This window comes from Gasterosteus aculeatus, chromosome 8, assembly GCF_964276395.1.
Source record: "Gasterosteus aculeatus chromosome 8, fGasAcu3.hap1.1, whole genome shotgun sequence".
NCBI classification, from domain to species: Eukaryota; Metazoa; Chordata; class Actinopteri; order Perciformes; family Gasterosteidae; genus Gasterosteus; species Gasterosteus aculeatus.
The window spans coordinates 12,405,859-12,423,993 of NC_135695.1; the positions used below are offsets into that span (position 1 = coordinate 12,405,859).

Genomic DNA, 18,135 nt, shown 5'->3' on the forward strand with positions numbered 1-18,135 from the left:
TTTCAGTATTATTATCTCAAGTTTATTTGGGGATCTGAAAGTGCATACATGAACAATGCTGTTCCAAAGTCAGGTTTTACACCAACAAAAATGTTTGAAACCATTTTTTTTCCCGATATGTCTTCTGAATGAAACAGGCCATTTAAAAATAATTGAATGTAAGTTCACAATAAATACATTAAATAAGCAGTTACACTTTCCCAAATTAAAACAAAAACACACGCCACAATGGGGGAAAATAGAAGTCAGAGTTACAGAAACATCAAGTACTATGTTGAATGTGATTCAAAGTCGAGGTATTAGATCATGTGCACTGCCAAAATGCACCAAAACTAATTACATCAAATGCCTAAATTTAACCTTTTAAAACTCATGAAGTTTTATCCTCTATCCAACTCCGGCTGAGATGGAAAATAATCTTATCTCTTAAAATGTCCCGGTTTGTTTATTCTACCATGTTTAGTTGATGCAGCAGAGCACTGTGTGAAAGCAAATATCCGCTACTGAACAACCTCCTTCCCTTTGAGCCTTGCATAACAATACCAGAACCTTATTAAACACCGCCTCACCCACACTTACCAAACCTCGTCTGTCTCCACGCACTGACTAAACGCATCCCCAACCATCCAGTACCCCTGACACAGTTCCCTCTGCACGCCACCACTTTTACTTTTACCCTTTACTCAACTCTACAAGCCTAAACACAGACACGTCTGAATGACCACGTGTCCATCACACGCGACACCGGCAGTATGCCTGTATCAGAATACAACGTTTTACACGCTCAGCCACTATTCCAGCTTTCACACAGCCCCCTCTGCTTCTCTGCCCAGGTGACACACGCCTTCCTGCCTGGTAGCTGGAAATTGGTGTTGATGTAAATGCCATCCAATCCCTTACATGGTGTATAAAAAAACACACATTTAAAGCCAGCATTATTACAGTTAAAACCATCTCGATCTTACAACACCACAGAACTTTAAAAAATGAGGGAATCCTCTTTTTTTTTTTACCGTACACTAATCAGGTTAAATCTCACATCTCACAAATTGATTGTATCTAACGCAAAATACAGTAAACCTTCACAAGGTTTCTCAGGAAGAGACCTTGCTGATTTCAAATCTCGCCAGTGGGAGAGACAGACATCTGTCATCACAATATACTTATATGATTATTATAATTTTTGTTGTTGTCACAAAGCTTAGCAAATATAGCTAATATCTGTTTTTTTTATTAACATAACAATATTCTTCATGACTTTGATTCTTTATGATGTATAATTCTGTACACAACAGCAAATTTATGGGGGTAATCGTGGTTAAAGCATAAAGTAACAGTAGGTTATGAGTCATTGGTCGGACAAAACTTACTGGGATTGCAGATGAAAGCACATCAACATCATTTTGTGATATGAGAAACCAATCATCCTCCTAAAAAGCATTTCACTTTTTGTAATGTTTTTTAATTATTTTCATTCATTTTTTTCGCACGCACGATAAATCTTTTAAGCTACAAAGTGAAACAGTGACGAGAAGAAAGAGAGAAACTTTTGCGTCTACAGTACAAAAGACATAGTACTATTTAGTGGACAACGCATTAAGGAGATTTTTTTGTAAACTCATATCAGTGTTTTATCAGTGCAACAACATGTCAATCTCATCAGCAACTTGTCTGTATTTAGCACCACCACCTGCCTGAGCAACAGGGTGGATGTAGACAGTCATAGAGTCTCCGCCTCGCAGGAGACACGTGTGTGCAAACACTGCTTTGAAACTAAACCCCACAAAGAACTGCTGTTGTCTATTTTGTTTTTTATGCACATATGAACCGTACACCTTTTCTGTATTTCTGCTACAATAATATGTTACGTTTCTTTTCTTTTTTTTTGTATAATTCACAATATTGAATACATTTCAATTTGAAGTTAAATTGAAAAAGAATCAACTTAAATTAAGCACTTTATCAATCTATTGAGTGTCCAAAATAAAAATAAAAAATACGACATGTCCTAAATGACAAGGAACAGACTTCACATGCCAGGTGTGCACCCAACATGCCTTAAGTAATAACAGTCATTTAGGTGCTTCCATGTTTACTGTAAACAACAACAAAAAAGATAACATTTTAATGAATATCCATTAAAGCAAGATATCATGCTAATAATAGATTAATTCTCAACAGTCTGATGATTGCAGATTTGAGACATTTGGACTTTTATTGAAGACTGCACCACTGTTACGTAGTCTTGGGCTGTGGTCCGATGTCTCTATTGCTTTAAAAGGGTCGTAATTGGAGTAAAATTACCTGGTCAAATTCTCTAAATGTTAAGGAAAGGTTCTTAAATACATTAATTCCTATCTGTTTTGACAAAGGGTAGACTGGACCTCAAAGGGAAGGGAAATCATGTCGACCCACTATTCCTTGTCGTAGAAATATTTAAAGTGAAGCACTATTTCTAGTCATTTGCCGACAACAAACAATCAACATGACTGACAAGGGACGCAGATCATCACGTTTTCATACAATCCTACTAATTGTGTTTCCTGTTGATACATATGAGTGAACGGGAGAGCGAGCAACCATTCTTCATGTTAAAAAACGTTTTTACTTCTATGACTTTCCAACTTTCCAATCCGTTGTTATTTAAATTCCAACTTTGGTACTTAAATCTTGCACTAACTCACTCACATCAGTGTACTAATGAACAGGGCAAAGTATCAAAGATGAGCGTTCCATCTTCAGACCCTTGTGGTTTCACCATAGCGGACCAACAGCAGTAACATCAACGTGGCCTAACGTGAGTGTCAAATTCTTATTGCCTCGGTTGTCTCTGACTATTTGACCACAGCCTTTGTTTCTACATGGGAGCATGCTAATGCTGACCATAAGCACTACAAAGTATTATAGAGAAACACGAAAAGCTGACCAGCTTTTCAAATTGGGCTTCTTGTCCGATTCGCATTGGCAATTACACAACTTTTGTGATGCAACACTGTGCAGCACAATATCGCAGGTTTGTGCAGCCACAAGTATAACGGACCAAACTCAACACAAACGCTTTTCATTTGCTTTGATATTCACTCATCCTGTATGATGGAAGTGCATTCAAGGAAAAGCTACAGTTTTTGATGCTTAGCACCAATGATGGAGACAAAGCCCAAAAAAACAACGACTAACCAATCAAAAAAAGGTGACAAAACATATCTTTGATACCAGAACCGGTATCAAAACAGTGCCCAGCCATTATCTCCATATTATACGTCATGAATGCATACCATTCCTAGGCAATCTGTTCCAAAACAACAATGCAATGCAAAAAATCCAACATTTACACCTTTCAAAGTGCCATTCAATAGGAATTGGAGAAAACGGATAACTGAGGAGTCTTCAACTTGTGACCACTCAGAGCAAAGTGAATTCAAAGTAACCCATTAAACAGGAAAAAATACATTAATGGGTACCCAAAACTAACAATGCCATATTTCTGCTTATAAAAATAGTTTTTACTATTAGAGCCACACACACATGCACGTTCAGAAGAGTCCCTGTTTCCCAACCCGAGGGCCGCAGGACCAGGATGGGCCAGACATGTGACTCTCGTTTAGGTCTATAGGTTTGTTCTGCTGCTGTATTCCAACCGTTATATAACAAGTGAATTTAAAAATCTTAATTTCCTCATATTTTACTGTAGTACACCACGCTGGTCGGGAGTAAGGTGTAATTTCAGTCAAGAGGTGTCAATGTTCTTCTGGGTTATTTGGGTCCGTACCGTTTAAAGCTATTGAGCACCGATACCCAGCCCAATGAAATGTAAAGATTTAAAATCTAATGGGGATTATAATTAGCTTTGATGATAATAATAGCCTCCTTGAAGGTATACAAGAGTATTTGTGCTACTGTAGCCCCATATCCAGCTTGACACAACCTCTGTGTTTGGGCCATTAGTAGATTGCTGTTTATACCCAACATCATACTCATTTAGGGGACAAGAATTCTCTCCTGAGAGTAAGACAAATAAATCACGCTGGCTGCAACAGGAACATCTAAGGGCACTTTCCAACCCAAATTTTGAAAAATACCTCCACTGCATCCAGAAACGTATCAAAGCTGAATCCTTGGAAAAAATATAGAACTTTAAATACAGCTGTCTGATTAATCAACTGTTAATAGGAAGCAGTACGGCCTTCTATGTGCCGTAGCAACTGCTTATTTGGTTGGTATTCACAAATGGGCAAGTACATCACTCAAAGAAATGTTTTAACTGTTTTCCTGTGCCTCATGTCTGCTGGTTCACAGTTAATACCCGCTTATACGCTTAACACCTTAACGTGTTGAACAAACACACTTACAGATTACAACTATTTAAGCTTGATTGTCTCATTTTTATAAGAACATAAATCTTCATCTGCCGATCATTTGATTTCCATAATAACTAAAAACCTTGTACACATAAGGGGTATGAAGTATAAACATACCACAGAAGTCCCCCATGCCATGCTATTTCCTATTTCGATGACAGGAGAATACTGTGGAAAAGTGCAGAATGAAGATGACAATAAGAAAATAACTTCCACAGAAAAACTTTTTTTTCAACCAGCAACATCAATATGTGAAATGAGTGTCTCACAAATCTCCAACTCTCATTTCTGTGCTTATGTGTTCTGGTTGTCTTGTTTAGATAAAGTGCTTGTGTGTCACCTCAGTCTCTATAGTGCACCACCCACAGTGCAAATGTGAGTCCCATCCTGAGCTCAGTTACCTAGAGTATTTAAGATACATCAACCGTGGAGTGAAACTTAATATTTGCCTTTTCAGGTACTTAGGATTTCTTGTGCTTTACTTTTATAAAATAAATATATATATATATTTAATGTAGGAATTTAAATAGATAGATAAATTAGATAAATTCAATTTCTCTCCACTAGGAAAATAATTTATGCTTGAAAGTAGCGAGCCAAAATGTTGGTTGTTTTGCTCAGAAAGGAGTAAAGTATCAGTATTCTGACAACTAAAGAGCATTCTCCTGTGGTAACCTTTTAATGTCATTATAAACCACTGCGCTTTAGCACCATCATCAGTTTGTGATCAGGTGGAGGCAGTATTCCAGTACTTCATCAGTGTGTAGTTCAATGTTGAATTCAGCTAAGTACTTCCAAATTGTGTTTTTTTCCAAGCAGATGTTGAGCAAATGGGATTTCTAGTATTAGCAATAATAGCTCCATAAAATAAACTGGCTAGCTGAGCACAGAGCTGCCGTGAAAATGCAACCATTTTTGTTTTTACGGTGACCATCAACTAACCAGCCTCATAACTTCAGGAGAAAAGCTGTTCAAAATCTGCTCTACGCCACCTCGGCGAAGCTTTTGAGTGACTGTTGTTGGGTAATAGTTGTTTGCTGTGGCATCTCACCAGTGTTGGTAAGCACACAAACCGTTTCTGGTGACGAGGGGTGACAACACAAACCGGTACTTTGTTAGCCTGGCAACGGTGTCCATGTTGGTGCGCCTGGGGGTGGACATAGTGAAGCCTTGGTGGAGGTGGCGTGGCGCTGGTGTCTCTCAGCTGGGCTGCTGGCTGAGAGCAGGCCAGGCCAGCGTTACATTCAGCTGCTGGTTGTGCTGGATCAGGGACGTGTGGCGATAGTGCAGGACAAGCTCCCTCAGCGTCGGGTGCTGGTTGAAGGGCTCAGCGAAGCCGTAGCCTGTGGATGTTCTGTGGATCACACAATGCTTCACACCCCCGTCCACACTGCACGAGACAAAACAAGACAGGAAACAATAGTGATGACTGAGGGAAGGTTTTAGGGTAGTTTGGATGTCCATGTGCAACACAATTGAAAATGCACGTTGCATTGGGATTAGCCGTCAAAGATGAGAGAGATCCAGATGCAGTGGTACTCACACAACAGAGCAGGCGAAGGAGCCTCTCTGAGTCTGGCTGTCTCTGATTAGAAAGGTCCCGTCCTTCCTCCCTCTCAGCAGCTCTTCTGCCTCCCTTCGCCTCATACCGCCAACGTACCAGCTTCTTTCCTCCTGGTCGGGATCTTCTGCCAGAGTGTAAGGGCTAAAGGAGGATTGGAACAATAATAACAATAATTAGCCCCCATCTGATGTATATAATATAATATTATATATATATATATATATATATATATATATATATATATATATATATATATATATTCCCCTTTGATGCTAGTTTATCTTACCAACAGTAGAAACAGTAATAAACTGGTACAGTAACCTGTTTCAAAGTTGCCGAAGTTTGCTGGAGAAAAATGTCTTTAGCGTCTGATTTAATGAATTTATGTCTATTACATTTGAACTAATAGTCTATACGGTTGTTGGCATACTGCACAGATCCTTCCACACGACATGTTTGCATGAAGAGATACACATAGAAAATGAATCACACAGAATGTCACATGAAGCAACTAATAACAAATAGAAATAGTGAAATATCTTCTTGTATGTTCTACACTTTTCTGCTGACTTTTCTGTTTTAATTTACTTGCCCGGGTTAAATGAGGATACTCACTCTTCTTCTTCGTTCTTGATACCCAGCCAATCGTTTATCTGACTCTGTCTAGTGCCTTGCTGAGTGAGCCACCTGAAACGGGGAGGAAATAAAAAAGAAAGCCATATGATGATAACGTTTTCCATCAAGAAAATATTATCATGAATAGTCGTTACACGTCTCTTATTTCAATTTACAGGAGTCTAAAAGAGGCTGCTAGAAGGACACCGTCCTCCCATCAGGCAGCATCGTGCTCAGCAGGCTGGACATTCACAGCTGTGGCAACATGAGATGAATCAGGCGAATTTGTCTTATTGTAATTGCCTGTAATCAAGAATCGTGGTGACACATCTGTTATCGCTGGGCTTAGGGACCCCATGTCGGGTCACCTGATATGCAGAGAGTTGTGATGAGCTACAGTACTTATGAGAGAATTTGGTCTCTATTACAAACATGTAATCCATTCCAACAATGCATTTATCAAGGGACGGAGGTTCAAGATATCTGTATTAACGTGTCTGTAATCTGTACTGGCGGGGCTGTCAGAGACGGTGAAGAAGGAAGCTTGAATATTTTTAAGGTTCAAACTATTCAAAACCTATTTTGAGCTCTGTGTACGTGACATCGTCTGCTAGCTGGCTGCTCTGTGCAGGGCGCCGTATTGACCTGAACTTTATTTGAGTTGAAATGAGGAGTATTCTGTACAAGATCTGCCCATTTTACTACAAAAAACGACAGGGAGATTGCATGAAAAGAATCCTACTTGCTGTTGGCTGAATCACAATTGAAAAAGGGAATTTAGTTTGAGATGTAGGCGTTTTCTTCATTAATCTCATGTGATGGGCACGTGGTAGATTTGTTTCTTCACCATTGGAATGTATGTTCAAGTTTAGGAATCTTGGCCGTGGCCCAGACCTTTACCAATGTTTTTTAAAACGCACAAAGATCTAGAAGATTAGGCGCTGAAGGGTTTCACTTACAGCAGGTATTGATCTCGGATCTTCCTGAGCTGCACCAGGTCGGGCTTCAGGCTGTCCATTTTCTTGTCGACCTCCATGTGGGCCACCGCCTTCCTCCTCAGCTCCTCCTCCAACTTCTTTTTGCTGTTGTGGATCTCCTCCACCCTCGACTGCAGCTCATCGGAATTGTTTTGAATCCTAGAAGGAAGAGGAGGAGGAAGAGATGTTTTTTGCAAATGCAGAAAACAAGTCAAGACACCACACAAATGGACAAAGGGTTGTTATTTTGAAGCGTACTTGTCTGTCTGTGTGATGCTGTCTAATGTCATGAACATGTCGATGTATTCTTTGCTGTAACGTTCTTGTGTTTCACACTCCTCCTCAAAGATCCGAATGATTTCACTGAAAGCCTCGATGGCGGTCCGCTTGCTCTGCAGCTCCTGAGGAGGAAAGGACACAAAGCTTTACTTTTACTGTCAAGGCCTTACGGTCAGACCAAGTTCCCCAACATTCTGCTCTTCACCAATGGAACAACGGATGTATTCAGTAAAATGAAGTCTCAATGATTAGGGTAGTGTTGTACCTGAGAGGTTTGGTTAAACTTCTCAAACAGACGATCGTACTCTTTGCTCTTCTCTTTGTATTGATCCTGAAATATCCTCAGCTGCTCTCCAACTGCATCAATGTCAACCGCAATCTGTTGCTACGGACGATTAAGATATTTAGGAAGATGGAAGGTTTTGAAAGATATTAAGGACCGGTTTCATTTTTAAAGCTCATGATTCCTTTTATCCAATCTGAAGATTACAGAATATTCGGTACATATAAGAGAATCCTTAAAATCAGCAAATTATCAATTTTACTTCTACTGCTCGGATGCTTCGCAAATCACATGTAGGACTACATAGTTTTAAATAAAATCACAGCAATAACAAATAACCACTACAATGACAATCAAATATCAAGTATTCACTTTTTTTATATTCAGTAATTCAGTAAACCAAAGTTTTAATAGTGAACCCACCTGCTGGTATCTGGTTATGGGATAGAGTAGCTTTGTGTCCAGTTTTGAGTTATACTGGGCCAGAGACTTATTCTGGTAAAACTGGATCAGGTTCACCACAGAGGCAAAGCCCACTGGCTCAGAAAAGCCGTACTTCCCCCCACGATGGAAGATCTTTATCAGTCTGTTGTAGCCGTCTTTCCTACGAAAATGATCAAAGCATAAATGTCACACTAAGCTGGGACCACTTCGATACCTATTGATTCTGTTTACATTGGGAAGTTTCTTAATATCAAAATATAAATAATCCAACAAGACACTCATTTATTTTTTTAAGTTAAGTTTTTTGGGCACCGTGGCATCACATGAATGAATGAGAATGGTCAATATCAAATTTGCCAAAGAGCCGATGTTGTTGGGAGCATCACTGAGTTATGCTGCCAAATAAACTCTACTTAGCGTGAAAGTAATTGTTTTAATCAGACCTTGGTTTGTAATCATTTTACCGGTATGGGACTGTACGGTTTGGATTTCTCAAGTATGTGTCAGGTGTTACGCAATATTGCCATGACACAACAACTTGTGACACATAAACAATTTGTAACACTAATAAATGTACATTCATAGAAAAATCACCTCACCGAACTCCATGCTGGGTAACAACAAGTAACTCTACATGTTGCTACATGAAAACACGGAAAAGAGCGATACAGGAGGAACAACGAGAGACCAGAGATGCACCAACACAACTTGTGCCCAGGAGAGGAGCTGTGTCTGTTTGGAGGGTTTTGGAAACTGACGTAACGTTAAGGTAACGATAGATCAGAAAACGATTTATTGCAAAGTCTGTCGAGTCTCTAGTGGCAACGCGAGCAGCCACAACAAGCTAACACGCTAACTAGCTAACACGCTAACAAGCTAGCTCGCCGGCCAGTTGCTAGCAAGCAGAGGCGAACAGCTGTTCGGGTAGCCGGTGAGTGGCGAACAGGTGTTTGGGTATCCGCAGTGGGGAACAGCTGTTTGGGTATCTACAGTGGCGAACAGCTGTTTGCAGCCACAACAAGCTAACTCGCTAACACGATAACGAGCTAACTCGTCGGCCAGTTGTGGGCAAATTGGCCAGTTAGCGGCCTGGTAATTTTCCGGGTCAATGAATTAATGTGTTTAAATGAAAACGCCATACCGTGATATACCGGGATACCGTCAGAATCTTTCCTAATACCGTGACATGGCATCAATTTGTATCACTTTTTTGCACTCTGTTTTCAACTCTTCCGCTCTTTTCAATCATCCACCCAATCAAACATTTTATTGTGGAGCAAGGGAGCTGTAATGATTCACGCCAAAAGCAAAGCCAATTTTCGCCTGCTTTACTCGTGCATGTTAAGCGGATTATTTCCCTTCCCGCCTGGAAGGGGGCGTGGCTTATCTCTGTTACATGTCTTGTAAAGACAGTTATCGTTTCCGCTATCCACCATGGCAATAAATAACCACAATTTCTGCTCTTTATTTGTTGTGTAAATTACGCAAACGTTGCTCGAATTTATTAGCGATTTAATCGTTTCGCTTTTTTCCCGTCTTTCGTGCCGCACGTTTAAAATTTGCTTCATTCGCGACAAGACGAAAGCAAATATAGCCAGCAAATTATTTGCTTCGCTTTTGGTGTGAATGCACCATTAGACAATATTTGATTTTCTCTTCAGCGTAAGATTTTGTTAAGTGGAAAATATTGTGATTTGAAAGATCCTCCGTGGCGCACAGTTATATTTACTGTAATGTTGAAAATGATCAGTCAGTCAAAATTAGACTTCTGGAATCAGCGTGAGATGATCGGAGCTGTTTGGCCTGATATATCACTGATATTAATTCATTGTCCTGTTTTGTCCCTTTATCTGGATTCCAACAACCAAGCAACAAAGAGTCATCTTTTGTGAATGTGGAGACGATGTAGACAGCGTTGCTCAAGTGTGTTAAATGTTCTGTTAAACACATGAGACACGATGCCACGTGAGACAAATTACTGGAGAAACGCGTGTAAAAAAGGTTAAGTTTCTGTACGCTAGAATCTGTGACATGCTCCAATCAACAAAGCTGTGGAACTGTACCAAACTGTAATAGAAGTGTCTAGAAATAGAAGCTACAGTCTAAAACCGCAAAAAACTAATTTAGACATTAAAACTAGCAAATAACTGACCTTTGACAAGTACATATTTCAATCATATTATTAGCTTTCCAAATACTTTATTACACAGCAAGATCACTTAACCAGTTTAATGTCATTTTTGCAAGTGCTCACAACACGTAGAAGTCAAAAGTAGTTACCTAAGAGTCAGAGTGTATTCCCCCTTGACCTTACTGGAGGCATCACGGACCAGGAACGTGCCATCAGGGGTGTTTCTCATCATCTCGTTTACTTCCTCTCTGGGCAACAACAAAAGAGCATTACGCTTTCAATCTGGTCATTGAGGGGTTTTCAGTTGTGTTTTTATTTTAAACTTCAACATTTACACATCGTAAACAAGACAGATTAATCATCAACATGTTATATGAAAACATTCGATACCTGGAAGTACTTCCCCAGTACCACTCAGCATCCGACAGATGGTTGTCATCAGAGCTGCAGTCGCATGCTGCCATTGCATCGGTCATGTTGTTCTTAGGTTGAAGTTCTGACCACAGATGCAAAAGAACAAATTGTTATTATACAGAAAGGCAAACGCTAAAGATAAAATCTACGTGGGAAAAAAAGGTCATTTGATTGATTAAATAAGCTTCAGAACATCTTTCATACTGCCAGCAAGCCGAACAAAGAGGTGCTTGAGATTTACCTCCCTCCTTGACAACGTCGGCTCTTAGTGCGTCAAACACCTCATCGTGATTGACGGGGGAGGAGAAGTCCTGCAGCAGCGCAGTCAGGGTGCGAGAGCAAGGCTCGCCGCCGTTTTGGTCCTCCTCAGGCTCCGAGAACTCTGCAACATCAACGGCCCAGTGTTACTCCCGCCGTCACTTCAGACCGGTCTGCATGTGGCCATCTGCACTTTGCGGGGGTTGAGCTCACACTGCTGGCCCCGCTGACGAGGACTCCGAGGGGAGATATCGGTGTGTTGCTTTAGCCTTGCACCACGTGGGAGAGTTTGTCCAGACTAGTCTACTGGCAGGTGACACTGTCTGACTGCCTAAAATACCAGAATGGGCACTCCTCAACACCCGGAGTCGACCGCCGGACTCTGCTCGGGCTCGACCTCGCCTTGCTTTGCCTCGCCTAACAAATGACAGCTGTCTGCAGCGAGATGCCATGGGCACGAAGGACTGGAGCTGTTGATGTGCTGCTGTGTGTGATTGTGTTGGTTGTCCATGTGTGTGTGTGTGTGTGTGTGTGTGTGTATTCGGAAAGCAGGGGAGGTTGAGAATCCGTCTGTCAGGCATTTCATTTACGTGTGGATCGTTTGTGTTTACTAGTATGTGAGAGGCGCGCCGTTAGCAGTTGATGTAAATCATCCCTTCAGCACTTGTGATGGTATGTCTGAAGATGCATTCAATTGCTGCTGCAAATAGAGCTGAATGTTGGAGGAATCACATATGCTGTAGTAAAATTAGAAAGAGCGTTTTACTCATTAGCCCACAGCCTGCAAATAGTGAAGCTCTGTCCAAACTTGTCCTGCACAGAAACCTGAGAAAAGCTCTGCGTCTTATTTATCCGTCGGATACAAGCCTTTAAAATTATGTAATTTCGCTTAGTTTGCCAATTTCTTGTTTCACAAGCGCTAAAAAGATTAGTGGCTTAAATGGTTGAAAAAAAAAATTGGTTGGCATGTTTTGTTATTTTTGTTATTTTGTCAAAGCATTTTTTAATTGATTGTTACAGTAAATTTTAACAAATATTTTTGTCAGTCAATATAAAACTGAGCCAATATTACAAAGTAATAGTAAATGTGTTAACTGAGTTTTGCAACATTCAATTTGGCACCAATTAAATGTATCTTACCTTTAATTTAATGCTTCTTTTAGTTTGTTCACCGCCTCGTTGCATTAAAGAACCCTTTAACTTTCATACACACACGTTTAACATTTTATGCAAATTTAGGCCTTTAGGCTTTTAGCCCTCAATGTACTGAAATAGCTTAACGTTTCTACTCACTTGTAAATGCATGATTACCATCTATCATCTCTAGCAAGTGATATAATTACTGTGAGTTTTGTTGTCACCCAGTGGGGCATCAGATAAATGTACTGAGATGTAATTGACAGGAACTTCTCGACACCATCTAACGCCTGATTAAATAGAGGCGACATTTGACTATAATTACTATAATTTACTATTCTAGAAAGTCCTATCCATACTGATGTGTGGGAAAGAACCACATCTTACCTGGAGCTGCTGGTGAAGGCTCAGGCCTGCTAGCGACGGGTACGTCTGTTTGCCGTTGTGATTGGTTAAGCAGTGACGACGAAGAAAATACAGAATGAGGCCCAGGATTATCCCCCGTGCGGTTGGCGCTCTGGTTGATGGCCGCAGCGCGGTCCCTGAGATGGAGGGATGCTAGTGACGACGTTGGGAGGTCAGCTTGCTGCAGCTCATTGTCCTCTGCGCTGTTCAGCGCTTTGAGGTGGAAACCCGCTTCTGCCATTTTGACTGAATATTCCAGTTTAGGCTTTATTGAGTTGGAGAAGCTGTGGGACTGTCGGGTGCCACGGCGCCGTTGATCACATACTATCAGCTTGGAGTTACAATCATGGCTGAGGAGAGAGAGAGAGAGAGAGAGAGAGGCGCTGCAAAGTTCAAGGCCGCCCCGTGTTGTGGAGGTGGAGCATTTCTCTCAGCCTGAATCCCCGGTTGAACTTCATCACGGAGCAGAGCGATGACATTTTCCCTCGAATGTACTCAGTGGACGTTTTCTCTGTTCCGCTTCACAGTCATTTGCTTAAAGGGATTCATATCTTGGAGCAACCCAGAACAACCACAGTTTGTTCCCGAACAGCTGCCCGCCTGCTTCATAGGCACTTTGCCACTAGTTATTGAGCTGTAAACCCAGTGGCGAGTAACAGACTGAGGTACGGCCGTCTGATTTCATTCTCACGCATCATCTCATGTCAGAAAACCTAAAACAAAGAAAATGCATGAATGAAGTGTGAGGATTAGTACTGAGAATTAGGAAAATAAGCCTTTTTGAATGCAAACATGAGCCAAATAAGGGTTTGATAATCTTCTCTTGTGTCACAAATCTGTCCCTTATTTGATATTTTGGACAGTTAAACAGGAACTTGTGGCAAATAGTAAACAGCTGGTATAAGGAGTTACCTTTAGGGGCTTCCTGCTAAACAGGTTTAGAAAAACGGAATCATCGCTGTTAATACATGTTAATACGTAGCATATTTATATGTTATCTGATAGGTGTTAACACATCATTGTCCGGCTTAAATGATTATATTGTAAAGAATCCACGGGACTGTGACTAAATCTGCTTTCTCTCCGAAGCATCTGGGATTAGTCAGCAGTTATTACCCTCCTGTACCCTTGACAATGAGACAAGCGGAGAGAGATGGGAGTGTCATCTGCGCTACAAGACTTAAATTATTATAACTTAACTGTGATCTATATGTTTTCTAATCGAGATCAGAATAGTTTAATCCCATAATTGACCGGATCCCATCACAATATATTTTAACAGAAATTGTTATAGTTGCTGACCTCACAACCAATTTAACAAAAACACAGTAATGTCATTTAACTTCTGTTACTAAATCCTTTTCTCATTCACTAAATCTAAGCACCATTTTTTGTTATCATAGGAATCAAAAAAGCTTGAAAAATACTGATTATGAGACCACTATAATTTACTTTTTGTTAATACAGATTACTTTGAATGTGTTCAATTGTAACCTGTAATCGATGGAAATTTGCCGATCAAAATTCGAAGCGTTGGAAATGGCGTCGACATAAAATACTTCCAATGTTACGCAGCCATGGAGTCTTGGTGGACGGTGTTAAAGTGGCATCGTGTCCAGATTCTGTTTTAGATGCTGCACGATACTAATCAAAAGTCCTGTGATTTCTATAACGTATAAAATCTTCCAATGTTTTTATACTTTCTTAAAAAAACATTGGGTCTATTGGGTTGTTTCATTGATAAGCTTTTTTGATGTCAATATCAACATCTTCTATTTATGTTTTCAAGTGAGAAGAACGTGCTGTCCCAAACTAGGATTTGCTAATCAAAGTAGATGTTTTTTGCATAATTATTAAATTAGTCGATCCGTGAGAAAAAAATAATAGTGAGAAACGAAGTTGGAGTCCTAAAAATCAGTTTACGTACGTCGCTTTTTGAAACGCGCTTTTTAAAATGTCACTGACTTTATCGGACAATTTAGCCATCAAGAATTGAAGAACATATTTATTTTGCTGAAGATTGTCTTCCGAACGTGTTTTCGGTCAAATGTGCGACGCTCGCACTCGGCCATTGATCAGTGTTGCATCTCGAAAACGGGACGGCTTACATCCGCCATATTTCCCCGCACGCCTTGGAGCTTTCCATCGTCCCGTATCGAAGCTGAAGGAATGACGATGCGAAGGATGAAACATGCACACAACTTTCAAAATGGCAACTTCTGGTGTAGACAAATTCCCGAAGAAGCCTGAAAAAAAGGAATCGTCATGATGAAACTCAGCAGGACGGGACAGCACGCACCTACCTGGGCCAAGACAGAAGGGACCGGGCGGCTGGGGGAAGCCGACGCTTCATCGACATCCATGAAGGGTCGAAGAGACATAGCAGGACGCACACGTGGCTCAGATCAAACCAACCACCGGCCTCGGTCCTCACGCCATCCAATGTCCCTCTACCCCTCCTCTCCTCTCAACCCGCACCGCCTCTCTCCTGTTTCCTCCATCTTTTTAAAGATCCTCTCCACTTGGTTGTTGTCCATCCCCTCCGAATGCCACATTTTCCCACCCTGCCGTTCCTCTGGGTATTTTCCTCTGCTCGTCACGATGCTCTTCCATAAAAATTCCTTTTCCATGACACTTGAATTTTACTTTTTGCATGCAATGCACACCAAAAAATCCCTCTGATATGTGTGATGCAGTATAAAAAAAAAACCTATGCAATAATATAAAAAACAAACCTGTAAAAAGCCTGTAGGTTTTAGATCTTGTGCAGGTAAATGAAAGGCAAAGGTAAAAGCAGCTCTACTCTTTGCGCTGTAACTCTTTTTCACAGTTTGAGAGCACAGTGTGAATGCACAGTGGGGGGACAGAAGCATGAACATGAGTCGGTGGGAAAAAAAAAACAACTCCCATATAAATAAATAAGGGAAGGATGTCACTGTTGCTATACAGAGCGAGAGGCTTAGTGGTCTCCCGAAATCCTATTGGCCGGCCTGTTGCCATGTGCTCAGGAGTCAGCAGAGATGCTGCTAACAAATCAAGGAAATGTTCTAATATTAGACTGTATGTATCTAGGCAGCGGGAGCCCCTGACCTCTCAACTCAGCCAGCGTTGCGTTCCGCTTCACAGATCAACATAATGAAAGAAATGGTGTGGAAGTAACTGGTTAAAAAAAAAGACGTTACGGCACCGTAGACAAAACAGCAGACATGGTGACCGACCACCGCAACTCCCTCCACGGCATCGCAGGCAGAGCAGTTACAAACAGACATCCAGGAGAAAACCCATTTGTCTGCTTGATATTGCTGATGTGCTGCGTTTTATGAGATGCAGATATGTGTTGTGATTACGCTGTGTTTTTTCTTCTCTGGACAAGTTGAAGAGCATTTAGTTCATTGAATATCTTCTTATTTAAGTGGTTTTATTCTTTTTATTTGCTGTAATAGAGTAGGTCCTTGCATTAAAAATGAATCAAATTGTAACTGAGCAAGAGATTAAAAAAAGGGTGCTGCCTATCATTTGTTTTCTGGTATATGCTTTTTTTAACCTGTTAGCTTGCATTTCTTATATATTTTATGAATAATATTCCGTCATACATTTAATCAGTATTGTTATATCTTCTGACAATGGATAACATGTATTGTCTTATTTTAAGACAATGGCATTTCCAGCACATTCATCAATACTTATCTGCTGAGTAACTTACCTCTTTTTCCGCAAATGTAAACAGGAGTTATATAGGAGTTATGGGACAGGAGGTCCCATTCTCAGTAAAATAAAATCATATGGGCTTTGCTGTCTAGATCTTACTGCTTTTGGGCAAGCTCTTCTATTTGAGCACATGTGAGACCATATTTGCTGCTTCCGAAGCGGGTTGATGACGGAGAAGTGCCGATAATGTGCATCTACTGCAGGGTGCAGGTGCAGCAGTGTGTTTGACAGATCCGGGGGAAGTGAGGCTGAGTTGTCACTCCCATCAAGCTCTTCTAATTGGATGGAGCGAGAGACAGATACAGAGATTCAGAATGGGCTTTATTTGGCCAAATAGGCTTTCACATACCATGGATTTCACTCCATTTGTGCTCCTCTTACAATAAACTAACACAGAAAAAGAAATAACAAGGACAATAACAGTACAGGTGGACAGATAAAGAATAACATATAATATCTTTATGCTAGTCAAGTGCTCTGGAAGTTGTAAACAAATATGAATATTGCAAAAAAATTGATACCAAAAGAATATATATATATAGAATATTTTTTCCCAACAGCACCGCTGTGGGGCTTAAATTAATCGCAGACAATTAAATCATTAATTTTTTTCTGATAGTTTATCGTCAAATAAAATTCATGATTGTGACAGCGCTGTTTATATGTGACAGTCAAACAGGATAAGTAAATACACAAATATTAATTTGAGCAGGGTCGCCCTTAACGCTTCGAAAGACCAATTCACTCAAAGTAAAACTGGCAGAGATGTGAGGTATCATAACTGCACCATTTATCTAAATGTGTAACTGTATTTGACAACTAGTTTGAATACTGTGTGTTCTGAATAAGAATAGAGGTGGAGCAGCACTTTAGACTTCATCCTCAGGCCCCATCTGAACTTTTATCCACTGATGAAGCATCGTTCACTTCCTCATTGTGAGGTTAAGGAACTCCTTCCTGGTTGTCGGATCGTCATGGAATTTTCCCAGCATGACACTTGTAACAGTGCTGGCGTTTATCTTCTGCACGCCTCTCATCACCATGCACATGTGGCTGGAATACACAAACGAAGGTGTTGTATCATAGATGAGAATTGAGGAGTCTTAAGGCGGGTGATCTTAGTTTCACCATTGTTTTGGTATCTTTTTATATATTTGATATCTATATCTAGCGCCTGCATCAAACAATATCAAAGAACGATGAGAAATCAAGATACCCCTATTGGATTGACCAAAACATCAAATTACAATATGGATGCGACAAAAGCTGAACACTCACGCAGCCTCAATCACCACGGCTACTCCAGCAGGCTCCAACGCCTCAGAGATGGCAGAAGCAATCTGTTTGGTTAGACGCTCCTGAACTGTGGAGAAAGTAACACATCAGATGTCACACACACATGTGAAAAGAGATGAATAACATTACAAAAGCAGATGTGTGTGTGTACAGTATCACTGCATTCAGTTTTGACCTTGAAGCCGCCTGCTGTAGATCTCAACAATTCTGTAAAAAAGAAGAGTATAACAGGTAGGTTACTTTGTGTGTGTGTGTGTGTGTGTGTG

General features: G+C 40.6%; 2 protein-coding genes and 1 long non-coding RNA gene across 4 annotated transcripts in view; 1 reads left to right on the forward strand and 2 right to left on the reverse strand.

Moving 5' to 3' along the window:
* On the reverse strand, positions 1-15,699 carry LOC120823475 (phosphatidylinositol 3-kinase regulatory subunit gamma). Of its 2 annotated transcripts, XM_040183471.2 has the most exons (12): positions 15,169-15,699; positions 12,848-13,578; positions 11,307-11,447; positions 11,042-11,147; positions 10,801-10,899; positions 8,500-8,680; positions 8,059-8,178; positions 7,773-7,915; positions 7,497-7,673; positions 6,538-6,609; positions 5,902-6,063; positions 1-5,748 (listed from the first exon to the last, which is right to left on the reverse strand). In XM_040183471.2, the coding sequence occupies exons 2-12, from the start codon at positions 13,104-13,106 to the stop codon at positions 5,559-5,561; spliced, it is 1,650 nt and encodes a 549-aa protein (XP_040039405.1). In that variant the 5' UTR covers positions 13,107-13,578; positions 15,169-15,699; the 3' UTR covers positions 1-5,558. The 2 variants fall into 2 exon arrangements, with proteins under 2 accessions (XP_040039405.1, XP_040039409.1); XM_040183475.2 differs by lacking the exon at positions 15,169-15,699 and having other exon boundaries at positions 4,816-5,748; positions 8,059-8,172; positions 12,848-13,572.
* The window catches only part of LOC144411442 (uncharacterized), a 24,515-nt gene continuing 15,542 nt past the window's right edge, over positions 9,163-18,135 (forward strand). The window contains exon 1 of the long non-coding RNA XR_013468600.1: positions 9,163-9,289. This is a non-coding gene — a long non-coding RNA (uncharacterized LOC144411442). The remainder of the gene's footprint in view (positions 9,290-18,135) is intronic.
* The window catches only part of LOC120823923 (GTP cyclohydrolase 1 2), a 2,275-nt gene continuing 1,015 nt past the window's right edge, over positions 16,876-18,135 (reverse strand). Inside the window, exons 4-6 of the mRNA XM_040184399.2 lie at positions 18,045-18,076; positions 17,852-17,936; positions 16,876-17,626 (exon numbers count right to left, since the gene is read on the reverse strand). Coding sequence (XP_040040333.1) covers positions 17,497-17,626; positions 17,852-17,936; positions 18,045-18,076 — 247 coding nt within the window. The 3' untranslated portion in view covers positions 16,876-17,496. The remainder of the gene's footprint in view (positions 17,627-17,851; positions 17,937-18,044; positions 18,077-18,135) is intronic.